The sequence below is a fragment of the Alexandromys fortis genome, unplaced genomic scaffold (genome assembly GCF_014885135.2).
Source record: "Alexandromys fortis isolate MF-2015 unplaced genomic scaffold, M_Fortis_MF-2015_v1.1 scaffold_119, whole genome shotgun sequence".
NCBI classification, from domain to species: Eukaryota; Metazoa; Chordata; class Mammalia; order Rodentia; family Cricetidae; genus Alexandromys; species Alexandromys fortis.
The window spans coordinates 3282096-3295698 of NW_026067991.1; the positions used below are offsets into that span (position 1 = coordinate 3282096).

The following is a 13603-nucleotide window of genomic DNA, read 5'->3' on the forward strand; positions in this document are numbered from 1 at the left end:
ACAGGAACAGGTGAGGGCTCGGGTGACGCTCTGCGGAGGGGAAAGTGCGGCCGGGGTCTCGAGGACCCTGACACTCAGAGCCTCACCCCCCCACCCCCAGCTCTTATTGGGGTGACAGGTCCCACACCCAGCCCTTGACAGGAATCTTCCCCAGCTTCTCCTCCCTCCCCCCCATTCGCTGGAATCTCTGGAATCTTCTCCCTGCAGGATGGGGAGCAGGGTCGCCTCAGCCCTTCTCTTTCCCTCCTTTTCTTCCAAATATAGTGGACAAGGTCCCTCAGGAAAGCCAGGGTCTCTGGTGGCCAGAACTGCGCTGTTGGTTCTGGCTAAGACTCCTGGGGACTCTCCCTAGTCTTCCCGCTCCCGTTCTGCCTAGCCTCCCTTCCACCTGCACTTGCCACCAGGCACGGGGTTCAACGAGACCGCAGTGCACACTGCGCTGGAAAAGCGTTGCTGGGGCATTGGGAAAGGAGTGTGGGGCTGTGTCTTTAAGGGCTGGATAGCTGAGCAGTCAGGCCCGCCCCCGCCCCTCACAATTCAGGAGTTGGGAAGCTAGGAGTTCCTGTGACTTCAAGACAACAGGAAATAAGCAGGTGGGCTCTGGACTGTGATTGGGGTACCAAAGCGGTCACTGAGGTCCCTAGATGGGACCCGAACAAGGTTTCAGCTTAACCCAGAGCCTTAGTGCAGAGGAAGGCTGGATGGAGGAGAAGCAGCAAGAGAGGGAGGAGTCGGCCTGACCAAGGGTGATATTTGCTTTCCAGAGTGGTCCCCCCACCTAGAGTATCAGGACCTCACTTCCTGGAGAATGGCCCAGAGGTCTCCACAGGAACTCTTCCATGAGGCAGCCCAGCAGGTAAGCCTGGTATAAGGGTGGTGATGGAGCAGCCAGAGGCGTGGGAGTCAGATGCCATCAGACAAGGGCCGGAGGGGCACCGTGGCAATGCGGTATTTTCAAAGCAGTTATCTTAGAAGTTTACTTAGGCATTAAAAGAACACTATGGACAACCTTTAACCGTGTGCAGAAAGTCTCTTTCGGCATCATTTGTAACGTCCTCCACCCTCCACCGTGTCATGGGAAGTCTTCCACGAATGGGGCAGACTCAGATGATGTGAACTCCTTGTAATATCGAATCAGACCAATGTGAGGAGGTAAGTTTATTTCTGGAAAAGCTCATCTACTGAAGTCAGAGGAGTTCTGGGCTCCCTGATGTCTGCTGGCATTTCGTTCATTTTTTTTTTTCTTAAGCCCTGGTGGTTATTAGTTATAGTGATCATTCATTGTGTAGTTGATATGGAATTGGAGGAAACGAAAACCCATCCCTAGGTGCTGATAGGATCTCTGCAGACCGTGTTTACCCACCTTGGCACTTCGTTGCCCCTTGGATTAATGCTTTGTAGAGAGGCAGAGGTTTCCCTGCATCAGAACAGAGGGAATGAGCCCTTCAGAAGGAGAGAATCAACTCAGAGCCTCTGCAAATAGCAAGAGCAGGAAGTCAGGAGGCGGAAGGGGGGTCCAAACTGTTAACCCCCTCTTCATATGCGCGGGCACAGGCGAAGGAATGCTGCAGGTGACTGGCAGGCAGTAAAACCCTCAGGAAAATACACTGCTCCCTGCCCTCATCAGATGCGGGATTTATTGCTCTGGCCTTGGCACTTACTATAAATCCTCACACAGCCCTAGGAGCGGCCAAGCTGCTTCGAAATGAATGACTAGGAACTCAGAATATTCCATCACAGGCTGGGATGGAGCTCAGCGGTACTGCAGGTGCTCAGAACAAGGCCCGGGTTTCATCCATTACACTGCCAAAGCACCGAACGAAATACAAAAAGATAATCACTCTTGGCTAGAGCTATCGATTCCTGGGCAAAAGGGCTTGTGCTTGGGGGACCCCAAGAGAGCCTCTTTTTATTTTTAAATTACAGTCTATTTATTTATTTGTGTGTGCACATGCCACCCTTGAGTGGCTCTTCTGCCTCGTGGGTCCAGGGTTGGCAGCTGCTCTTCTGTCCACTGAGTCATGCCGCTGGTCCTCAGCTTCATTTGTCCAAGTCACATATGTGTTTGCTTTGACAGTCTCTCACATAGTTCCCCTGTGTTTCCTAAGACCCAATATGTGCCAGATGTGGCGCCTCAGTCCTATAAGCCAAGCACTTTAGGGACAAAGGCAGGAAGACTTTCGAGCTCAAGTCCAGCCTGGGCTACATAGCAATATCATATTTTAAAAGGGTGTGTGTATGTGATTATATACTCTCAACATTTGTTTATGGTCGGTTCTTTTTTGTTGTTGTCAAAGATTTTTTAAAAAAATGTTTATTTATTCTGTACACAAGATTCTGCCTGAATATACACCTACATGCTAGAAGAGGGCACCAGATCTCATTACATGGTTGTGAGCCACCATGTGGGTGCTGGGAATTGAACTCAGGACCTCTTAACTTCTGAGCCATCCCTCCAGCCCCTATGGTCTATTCTTTTTTTTTTTTTTTTTTTTTTTTTTTTTTTTTTTTTTTTTTTTTTTTTTTTTTTTTTTTTTTTTTTTTTTTTTTGGTTTTTCGAGACAGGGTTTCTCTGTGGCTTTGGAGCCTGTCTTGGAATTAGCTCTGTAGACCAGGCTGGTCTCGAACTCACATAGATCCGCCTGCCTCTGCCTCCCGAGAGGTCTATTCTTAATAAGCACTGTGTTGATCATGAAAAAGAACTCCAGATGGAAAACAGGAGGCTTCAAGAGTGTGAAAGGAGAAATGAAGAGGGCATCCCAGGTTTGCATGAGCGGAGGTGATCAGGCTGAGCCTGGTCCTCTCTTCCCCATTTAAAACTTTTAGTGGCTCCCTATATCCTCCACTGGGTTGGGAGTTCTTACTCCAGCCTGTGCAGCCTGCCGGGGCCTGAATCTCTAGCATCTTCTCAGTACACTACCTCTCCGGCAGACCACACCACTCTCCAGTGTCTTCCTCTGGTCTTAGCTAACTAGTTCTCACTAGACTGGTTCTCACTGGAACCCTCCCAGCGCCCGGGCAGTGACTGGCATTTAACATTGAACATTGGTTGACGGGCCAAAAGGACAAGCGACAGGCAACTGTGCTGCAAAGTCAGTCCTTTTAAGTTTCCTAAGCAAATGGCTGCTTTTGAAATGTGTACAAAGGCCTCTGTGTCGCATTCTCTCCCTAAATATCAGGGCACTATACAGTGTCTAGCACCAATGCCTCTGGTGTTCACTGTATACAAACACTGAAGTCCATCACTTCTTTTTTTGTTTTTGTTTTTTGTTCTTTTGTTTGTTTGTTTTTTGAGACAGGGTTTCTCTGTGGCTTTGGGGCCTGTCCTGGAATTAGCTCTTGTAGACCAGGCTGATTTTAAACTTATAGAGATCCCCTGCCTTTGCCTCCCAAGTGCTGGGATTAAAGGCATGCACCAACACCGCCCGGCAAGTTCATCACTTTTTAAAAAGTTTATTTTATTCTTTTTAATTATGTGTATATGGCTACACAGTTAAGAGCACTGACTGCTCTCCCAGAGGTCCTGAGTTCAGTTCCCAGCAACCACATGGCAGCTCACACTTGTCTGTAACTCCAAGATCTGACTCCCTCCCGCAGACATACATGCAGGCAAAATACCAATGCACATAAAATAAAAATAAAATTTTTAAAATTATGTGTATATGCTTGTGTCTGTGTATGTGTGCATATAAGTGTTGTGCCAGCAGAGGCCAGCAGAGGGCGTTGGGTCCCCAGGAGCTGGAGTTAAGATCCTATGAGCTGTCAAAGGTACAGGGAGCCAAACACTTCCATCCAAACAGCCTTCCATCCCAACTTCTCCCTCTCTCCTGCACTGTCTCATTTTTTTTTATTGACTGGGCTGTTCATACCCTCCCTAACATCTCTCTCCTTTGTTCTGAAGTGGTTCTTTCTACAACATTGACCTGTGCATTCAATACTCTGCTGAAAATCTTTCAGTAGCTTCTCTTCCCTCAGTTTCCACTTCAAACTTTTTGTTGTGACCCTCAGACCAACTGAGATCTGACTAACCTAACCTGCCCATTGTACCTGGACCATTGTACTTGCAATGTAGCATAGCAACGAGCCATTTCTATCCTCTCTCCTCGGGGGAGTTTGGGAGCATCCTCAATACTCACCATTGTGCTTGGAGTATAGCTGATGCTCACGCATGCTGGTTGTATGTCTGGGATTGGATGTGCTGCCATTCGCCTTGGGTCTTGGTATTGGTGGACATACAGCACGTGTTAAATTTGGGAAACACATCCTAGATGAGAGAGGAAGATTCTGATAGCCACCAGTTAGTGAGATTTTCTTCTTCTGATTGCTTAATGTGCTTTGTCTTTACATTCTGGGATGGACCCCGCTGCTTTGGTCTGATGGACAAGGGCTGGAGCATTTCAAGGGCAGGCATGTTATCTTTTCTGGTGTGTGCCTTCTGCTCCAAAGTTATGAATATATCACTCAGACAGTAAATCAAGGCCCTCTGTGGGAGCCAGAGGGTAGCAGACAGTAACTCGAGGACTTCTATGAGAGACAGAGTAACAAGGTAGCTAATGTCTTTTTTTTTTTTTTTTTTTTTTTGGTTTTTCAAGACAGGGTTGCTAATGTCTTTGAATCGGAACTCTAGGAGTGGTTGGCCCTCAGTAAATGTCCTGTGAACCTTTTTGTAACCTTTACTCCAGTCATGGTGGTTGGGAATTTTGAGAAGAGGTTTAGAGCCAGTTCAGGTTCAGGTAGCCAGAGCCTGGTAGAAAGACAGCTGGTGGGTGTGGTGTAAAACCCTTCAGTTTCGACCTCCTTTCTCTTGATAGGAAGCTGCTCGTGGCTGTGAGTTAGATGGAAAAGTGGAGAACTGGATTCTTGGCTTGGCTTTAAGCATTTTAGGATCAGATGGGCATAGGCATGTGTGTGTGTGTGTGTGTGTGTGTGTGTGTGTGTGTGTGATGAACTCACTGAGAATGGGTTGTAGATCTAATGGTTAGCAAGTCTGGTGATCAAGGTCAGCCATGCAGCCTTGGACTCAAGTGCTGATTCTACACTCTGAGTTCAGGCAGTTTCTTCCTTCACCGAGCCTGTGTCCTAACCTGTGAAATGGCTATACCGGCTGGGCTTCCTCCAGAGGCTGAAGAAAAATAAAGGAGAAAATGCCCGTAAATTATCATATGGGATGTGGTTCACAGTAAGCATTCAGGAAACACTGGCTGGTGATACAGCTGAGTAGGGAGGTGACATTTAGTCCACGGGGTAACCTTATAAAGGATCAGGAAGACCAGCTGGCAAATGAACGCATGATTTGGCATGGCAAAGTTGGGCAGAAAAAGGACAAAGGCAGGAATGTCAGATCCAGACTGACAGCAGAGAGGACTCCTTCCCAGTGTCTGAGCTTGCCTGGGTCCCACCCTGCGGACCATCCTCCTCCTGCCCCTCGTCTCTTGTGTTGCTTGCACAGCAATGCTTGACTTCCAGCTCTTCCCCTTCTGTCCTCTCCATTCCACCTAACTTGACCAGTAATGGGAGGAAAGTCTGGTCAAGTCTGAGCACAGCATGAGCCGGAAGGTAGCGCTAGTGAGATGTCTTAGTCAGGGTTTCTATTGCTGTGATGAAACGCCATGACCAAAAGCAATGTGGGGAGGAAAGGGCTTGCTCTGCTTGCACTTATACTTCACAAGTGTTATGGAAAAATTAAAAATGCTGCAGCATCCCCGGCGGCAGTAGGCAGCAGAAATGCTGCAGGTACCCAAATGGTGGTAGAGCCATGTGGCGGCAGAAAGCAGGCCCTGAGAGCAGCCAGTCCCAGGCAGAGACTGCTGCCCCTCCCTGAGCGGTGGTTGGTACCAGGCAGGGACATTGGCGGGTGAGCAAAAAGACAGAGACATGTATAGAAACACCATGCAGAGCGAGGTTGAATATTTATTCAGGGGGTTATGGAGGGAGAAGGGGAAAAGAGCTGAGAGAGAGAGACAGAGAGGAGAGAGAAGAGAGAGAGAGAAGCAGGGGAACAGGAGAAGTGGGGAGAGAGGCAGAAGCAAAGCTGCCTCTCCCAGAGGAAGACAAAAAAGAGAGTGAGCTCAGGCCAGAAGCTGAAGATCAGCCTGCCTCAGTGGATGGGGGAGGGAGTGGGCGTGGCTTGTCTCTTAAAGAGACAGATCATTACAACAAGTGTATCATTTAAGGCAATCAAGACAGGAGTTCATACAGGGCAGGAACCTGGAGGTAGAAACAGATGCAGAAACCATGGAGGGGTGCTGCTTACTGGCTCCGTTCGCATGGTTTGCTCAGCCTGCTTTCTTACAGAATCCAGGACCACCAGCCCTGGGGTGAAAGCACTCACAGTGGACTGAGCCCTTCCACATCAATCACCGGTGATGACAATGCCCTATAGGCATGCCTGATCTTATGGAAGCATTTTCTCAATTGATGACTCTAGCTTGTGTCAAGTTGACATAAAAACTAGCCAACACAAAAGGTAAATCAAATGAAACTTATCAGGAAAAAGGGGTCCTCAGAGATCCTATGGTCCAACCCCTTGCTTAGCATGTCAGGAAACAAGCCCGGAGATCTCAAATTTCTTGCTCCAAAACACATGACTGGAAGTGGCAGGGCTAGGCTGGAGCCAAATAATGGCTTCAAAATGCAATCAGGGGCCGCCGGGCGGTGGTGGCACATGCCTGTAATCCCAGCACTTGGGAGGCAGAGGCAGGCGGATCTCTGTGAGTTCGAGGCCAGCCTGGTCTACAAAGGGAGTTCCAGGACAGGCTCCAAAGCTACTGAGAAACCCTGTCTCGAAAAACAAAAACAAAACAAACAAACAAACAAAAAACAAAAAACAAAATGCAGTCAGGGATGATCCAATCTCCAAGTTCTAATATTATACCTACTGCACATAGGTGCTAGGATGTATCATTAAAACAAAGCAAAGCGGGGGAAAAAACAACAAACCTTCTGTTCTCATTTCTGAGATCTCATTAGCCTGTTCACACCAGATTTGGTCAGGTGGCCAAAGGCAGGAGTGAGAGGGGGCCAAGACTTACTGGGGTTCTGCAGGACCTGGAAGGCAGGGTGGAGTCAACAATTTGGGATGGGTCAGAAGAATTTCTCTGGACTTTAGATTGTAGGAATGGTCTCTAGTGTGGAGGCCCAAAGAGGCCAAAGGTCAGAGAGTTTGGGATTTGTTCATTCAAGGCTATTGTGCTGCTAACTCAAACAAAGGTCTCACCTAGTTGTAAATCAGAGAGTTCTGCTCTCTCAAGGCTACTGACAACAGGTGTGGCTAGTTGCCAGACCTCGTGCTCCTGAAATAGGGAAGTAGTTGGTGCCCACCTAAAACAAAAGTCCTAAGGATCCAAGTAAGTTCCAGTTCCCTTTATGAAAAGAACTTGGGATTCCACCCAGGGAGTGGTTAGCCGGCAGTGTTTGGTCTAGGGCGTGAGCGTGGTGAATGTAGCCTGTGATTTTCAATTAATATGTTAATGCAGTCTTTTACTCCTACCTTTTGGGGCCAGGGGTATTTTAACAAGTTGGAAATTAAACATGGGCAAATTTTTAGTACTCACTGAAAAATTCCCTCCTGATACTACCCTATATGTTTCTGCGTTTTATTATTTTCATTCACGTCTTTGTATTCTTCACTATATTTCTAATTTTTCACGTCTCCACTCTGGAGAAGTATTTTTGTCGAGGCTGGCCCCCGACACTCTAGTTCCCTGGTAACTGACCCTGGGATGATTTAGGTCCAAAGAAACATTGGCTTGGTGTTCAAGAATTGGTGACTGCAGCTGTAGACTCAGATATAGGTTGGTTTGCATGAGAGGCACAGAACTGGCTAAGCCCTTACTCTGTGATAGCCAGCAGGATTTGATTTTGCCTACTTGTGAATGGATGAATGACTTGTGTTACTTCAAACAGTTGCATTGCCTTTTGGTACATTTCATCCATGGCCAGAAGCAGGGGAAATGCTATCTCTGTCACTATTTTGGGGTTGGAAGAAGTCTGGACATTAGCGACGCTGGAGCACTATTCTTGTAACGTAAATGAGGTGCTACCCGGTGGTGCTTAGGTGCTGGTCTAAGCACTTTCTGCGGGGGCGGCTGAGTTTTAGCTTCATTTTTTCTGACCAAAACATATCTCTTCGTGAATGAAAAAATGAAAGAAAAAGAGGAGGGCGTGACTACTCCCAAAGTATGGAGAATTTCGTTGTAGATATAAGGAGAAGGCAGGCAGGGGGAAGAGTCCAGGCTGAACATGGCTGGCAGACTAAACCGAACCTTGAGAGGAAAGGAGAAGGACAAGCAAGAGAGAAGTCCCCAACAGAGAGAGGCAGCCAAGGCCAAGAAGCCAAGAGGAAAAAAACACGGCTGAATTATATATATATAATGATCAGGCTTGGGAAGGGAAGCGGAAGCCCAACCTCTGGGAGGTTTAGATAGGGGGCGGGGAAAGAAGAGCTGGGATGAGCCACATATACTCAGGGATGCTGGGAGTGCTGACCAGCATCCACTTTGATACTTTAATAGAACCTAAGTTAGACTTTTGTCCTGGGTTTCCGAGACCTAACACTTCAGGATAATAGTTTAAATACTATAGCTCTGTATCCATAGAGGAGTGTAAATTATGCTAAACAAATTCACATATCTTAGTATAATTCAACTAAATATCTCCTTTTGCTCAGCAATAATTGTCAAGTATAATTAAAAATCTATTATGAATCAATTTCAAATTTTTTCTTCTGGAGTTTTAATGCCCTATTCAGAAGGTGCGGTGTGGTGGGATAGGATAGTTTGACAGGAATAGTCTTTGGAGGCAGCACCCAGGCAGCCTGCAATGCATACCACACACACACACACACACACACACACACGTTTGTTGTGATTTCGTGTTACCACTTCTCAGGGCGAAGCGCCTGTGCTAGTCAGTGGCACGTCACTACAAGGAAATCCGTGAGCCGGAGAACTTAGAGTGAAAGGGTTTATTTAGCTCCTTATGGGGGATGGGGGTGGGGGTAAAAGCTTGCATCAGCCCCGCTCTGCTGAGGATGTGGATGGTGATGCAGGGAGCACGTGACATAGAGAGTTGTCCATCTTGAGCTAGAAGGGTGGGGATGGGAGGGGAAAGAGCGTGGGCGTGCACAACACCACCGTTCTGTGTGGAGAGGCTGTCTTCTCCGGAGTGATAGCTTGTTGGCCTGGATACATTGCTGGTGAGGTCTTACCGGACTGGGTTACGCAGTACAGGCTGAGTAGTCCAACATGAGAGTTTGCGGACCTGTTTGTTAGCTGTTACATGCCTCGGCAGTTCCCATCTGGTGCCGAAGGAAAGAGTTCCTGCTGTTCTGATGGCAGCAGCAACAGGAGAGGCGCACAGGAGAGAAGCAGAGGCAGGGAAGCAAACACAGCTGCGTCTTCCCCAGACCTCTTCATCCAGGCCGCCACCGGAACCTGCTGCCTATCCTAGGGGTAGGTCTTCCGCTCTCAGTTAACCCATCCTGGAAATACCCTTCCATAGGACTGATCCTAGATCCAATCAAGTCATCAGTCAAGATTAACCACCACCGAGGGCGTGCTCCTCCCTAAGGAGCCCAAGACTTCTCCATAAGACTTATAAATTCTTACCTAAGGGTCCACGTCATTCCACTACCCGGAAACCAAAAGTTTGCCTGTGGAACATGGGGTCGCTGGACATCCCAACCATGGCCGCTCGTATGTACATTTCTTTATTTGGTGAGTCCTTTTTCCCCCCACATGCAAAAACCAAAAATAAACAAAAAAGGATGAGGGTAGGAGGGATTAAAAAACACTCATTTATATGAAAATTTGGGATGCTCTCCTGTAATCTTCCAGGCGCAGGAACCACGCCTGTTGTCGCCATGGTCACTGGTTGTACAGGTGCTGGCGCTTACTGATCAGCCAGGAGCCGTGGAGACCTTGCACCCGTATGTAAGCCGGAAATAATTGTGTCCTTGCTGGAACACGAATTCCCATATTTACAGATTTTTTAACTATAGAAAACAATGCCATGGCTCATTTTTGCGTGTCTGTTGGTTAGCGAATAATGGAAAACAATAGCAAATTACAGTTCATTTTAAAGACACAGAAGCCATGGGAGCAGGCATTCGTTTTACAAAGGATTCACGCAGCCTGTTTCAAATGTGATTCGGAACGAAGAGGTTGTTCTCGTGACCCAGCCACTGAATACTATAAACAGATCACTGATGTCAGCTCAGCAAAATCAAACCGATAAACCCTGATCTGTTTAAAATAAGTCTAATACGTAGTTGCTTTTTTTAAAAAAATAAAAATCAAGTGTTTTTTTTTAATATTTATTTATTACGTATACAATATTCTGTATGTCTGCAGGCCAGAAGAGGGCACCAGACCTCATTATAGATGGTTGTGAGCCACCATGTGGTTGCCGGGAATTGAACTCAGGACCTTTGGAAGAGCAGGCAATGCTCTTAACCACTGAGCCATCTCTCCAGCCCCCAAACCAAGTGTTTTTTTATCATTGTTGCACTTCGTGTGTGCAGGAAGAAACCCTTAAGCTTACACACAAGGGCACGCGTGGAAATCCCTTCTTCCCTGCTGCTCCCCAGAGCCGCCACCGCAAATGCTTTCTGGTCTCTATTTCCTCTACTGGCGATATTATCGCCTTAAATAAAATGCTGATAACTCAGTTTCTGGGTTATTAATTTACTATCATTTTGCTTCCTGATACCAAAAATAAGACCTTGGCACGCCCGCCTGTCATCTCCCCCACTCTCCGTCGGCATTGACGTTGTTGAGGTTTACATTTCTGTGTTCTCGGCAACCGTAATATACACTTTCTTCTTTAATATCGTTGATTCTAAAAGTTTTAAGTCAGCAAATGTTTGTGTGGCGCAGCTGTGCGCATGTGCTCAACTAATAAGCAAGTGGTCCCATATACCCAGGCCTTTGCTGTCTGAAGTCTTCATTTCTTTTCTTTTTTTCCCCACTTGCTCATACGCTGCTACCTTGATTTCTTATACCCTTGTCACTTCTTTTATCTTTTGAGTGGCCCAGTTTTTCCACACATGGATCAGAGATAACAAATTAGTCTTTCCTTTCTGATATAGAAGCTGTAGGGTTTTTTTTTCTTCTTGTATTTCACAAAGGACATTGTGTGCAGATTGGATGCAGAGTCCATATGAAAAGCCAGGTCTGCTCTCAGGCTGAATATTAAAGATTGGTAAAGTGTTTATTGGCATCTTTCTTTTCACAGTAGAAAGGGATTTTGTGTTGTGAAATAGTTCTTTTACTAAAACTATTTCTCAATAGGAAACAAATCTATTGTTACAGCAAGTAAATTCTTAAGTATCTCAAATTTTTAATATGGTAAATACTGGTAGATACTCGCCCACATAAGCAAATCCTCTTGGCTGTTTGTGGTCATCAGTAAGTGTGTGTGTGTGTGTGTGTGTGTGTGTGTGTGTGTGTGTGTGTGTGTGCGTGGAGGCCAGAGGTCAATGTCAGGTGGCTTTAGCTTTTGCTTTCCATCTTTTGTGTGTGTGTGTGTGTGTGTGTGTGTGTGTGGTTTTTCAAGACAGGGTTTCTCTGTAGCTTTGGAGCCTGTCCTGGAACTAGCTCTTGTAGACCAGGCTGGCCTCGAACTCACAGAGATTCACCTGCCTCTGCCTCCCGAGTGCTGGGATTAAAGGCATGCACCACCACTGCATGGCCCCATCTTTTTTTTTTTTTTTCCGAGACAGGGTATTTTTTTTTTTTTTAAGACAGTTTTTCACCGAACCTAGAACTCACCAATTCAGCTAAACTGGATGGGCAGCAAGCTCAGGATCGTGGAGTTACAGCTGCATACCGCCATGCAGGGCTTTCAGGGGGTTGTCTGGGGTCTGAACTCAGGTCCTCTTTTTTGCATAGTGTCCTGGTTCGGTTTTCCATTGCTACAAAAAGCGCCATGACCAAAACCAACTTGGGGAGGAAAGGGTTTAATTTAGCTTACAGGTTACAGTTCATCATCAAGGGAAGCCAGGGCAGGAGTCCACGGCGGGGGCTTGAAGCCAGCCAAGGAATACTGCATACTGGCTTGCTCAGCTACCCTTATTCAGCCCCACCTGCCCAGAGGTGGAATCCACTCCTTATATATTTTACATCAGTTACCAACTTTTAAAAATGCCTCAGAGATGTTCACGGGTTAGTCTGATTTAGGCAGCTCTGCAGCTGAGATGCCCTCAGATCGTCTGGGCTGTGTTAGAGGTGGTGGCTGATACCTGTGACTAGAAGTGCTTTATGGTCCAGGCACCTCTCGCGCCCTGCAGTCTTCAGTAGTTGTTTTTTATATTTATTTATGGGGGGTGCACAAAGGAGTCACAGTGTGTGGGCAGAGGTTAGAGGGCACATTCGGGAGTCAGTTCTCTCTCCCCATCCATCAGACTCAGTCCTCAGGCATGGCGACAGGTGGTGGACAAGACTGAGGAGGGTGCTTTCCATTTCTTGAGCTTATTTGTGGCCCCACATTTCATTGTGGTAATAATGTGACATAAAATTTATTATTGTAAACATTATTAAAATATTTATGTCTAAATTTTAATTACGCTATATATGTATGTGCAGGGGTTGTGTGTCCATGTGTGTAGAGGTGCCTGGAGTTATAGGAGCTGGAGTTATAGGTGGTTGCGAGCCTCCTGATGTGGGTGCTGACCAGTTTAGTAGTATTGTTTATCTGTAATACTGTGAAACCTTATTTTTAAGCTTTATTTTGATAAGATTTAAAACTTGGCATTTATATAGAACAGTCTGCAGTGATTCACTCTCACACACAACACCCCCACCAACCCCACAGACCTGGGCAGTTTTAACCCATACTTGTTACTGTTTTGCTTTATTATTAGGTTTCTCTTGTCCTTATGATCGCCCTCTCTCTTATCCACAAGAGAGTATGCAAGACTGTGTGCAGGTGTGTGTGTGTGTGTGTGTGTGTGTATGTGCATGTGTGTGTGTGTATGTGTGTGTATTCCTTGAGAATTTTCTTTATTTTGGGGCTGGAGAGACAATTTAACAGTCAAGAACACTTGCTGCTCTTTGATGGACCATGTTTGGTTCCTAACCCACATCAAGAAGCTCACAACTGCCTGGAATTCCAGATCCAAGGGACCCAGCACCCTCTTCTGGTCTCCTTGGGTACCTGCACACAACATGGTACACATACATACATGCAGGTGTTCACACAAACCCATAGGAATAAATCTTTGAAAAATAATTTTCTTTTTTTTCTAATTTCTTTTTCAGTAAATAATAAATTTACTGAAGTCAGAAAATTTAACAGTGTATACTCTATTTTAGAATCCATAGTTCATATGCAAAAGTTACCCACACACCTCCTGGTCCAAGATTCAGTATAAGCTTTTTCTGTCTCTCCTGACCTTGACTATTTTTTCTTTAGTTTTTCATGACAGGGTTTCTCTGTGCAGCTCTGGCTGTCCTGGAACTTGCTCTGTAGACCAGAATGGCCTCTGACTCAGAAATCCACCTCCCAAGTGCTGGGATCAAAGGAGTGTGTAACCTATACCTGACTGATTTTTGTTTGTTTGTTTGTTTGGCTGTTTTTTCTTTCTGTTTTTTTTTTTTTTTTT

The 13603-nt window shown here is 46.2% G+C and overlaps 1 protein-coding gene across 4 annotated transcripts in view; it reads left to right on the top strand.

Moving 5' to 3' along the window:
* Positions 1–656: 656 nt before the first annotated feature.
* Positions 657–13603, top strand: part of Slc12a8 (solute carrier family 12 member 8) — a 158718-nt gene continuing 145771 nt past the window's right edge. For all 4 annotated transcript variants that reach the window (XR_007594962.1, XM_050159911.1, XM_050159913.1 and 1 more), the window contains exon 1: positions 657–856. Coding sequence is in view for 3 of the 4 variants with exons in the window: in XM_050159911.1 (XP_050015868.1) it covers positions 809–856 (48 nt within the window). In the remaining variant the exon portion in view is untranslated. The remainder of the gene's footprint in view (positions 857–13603) is intronic.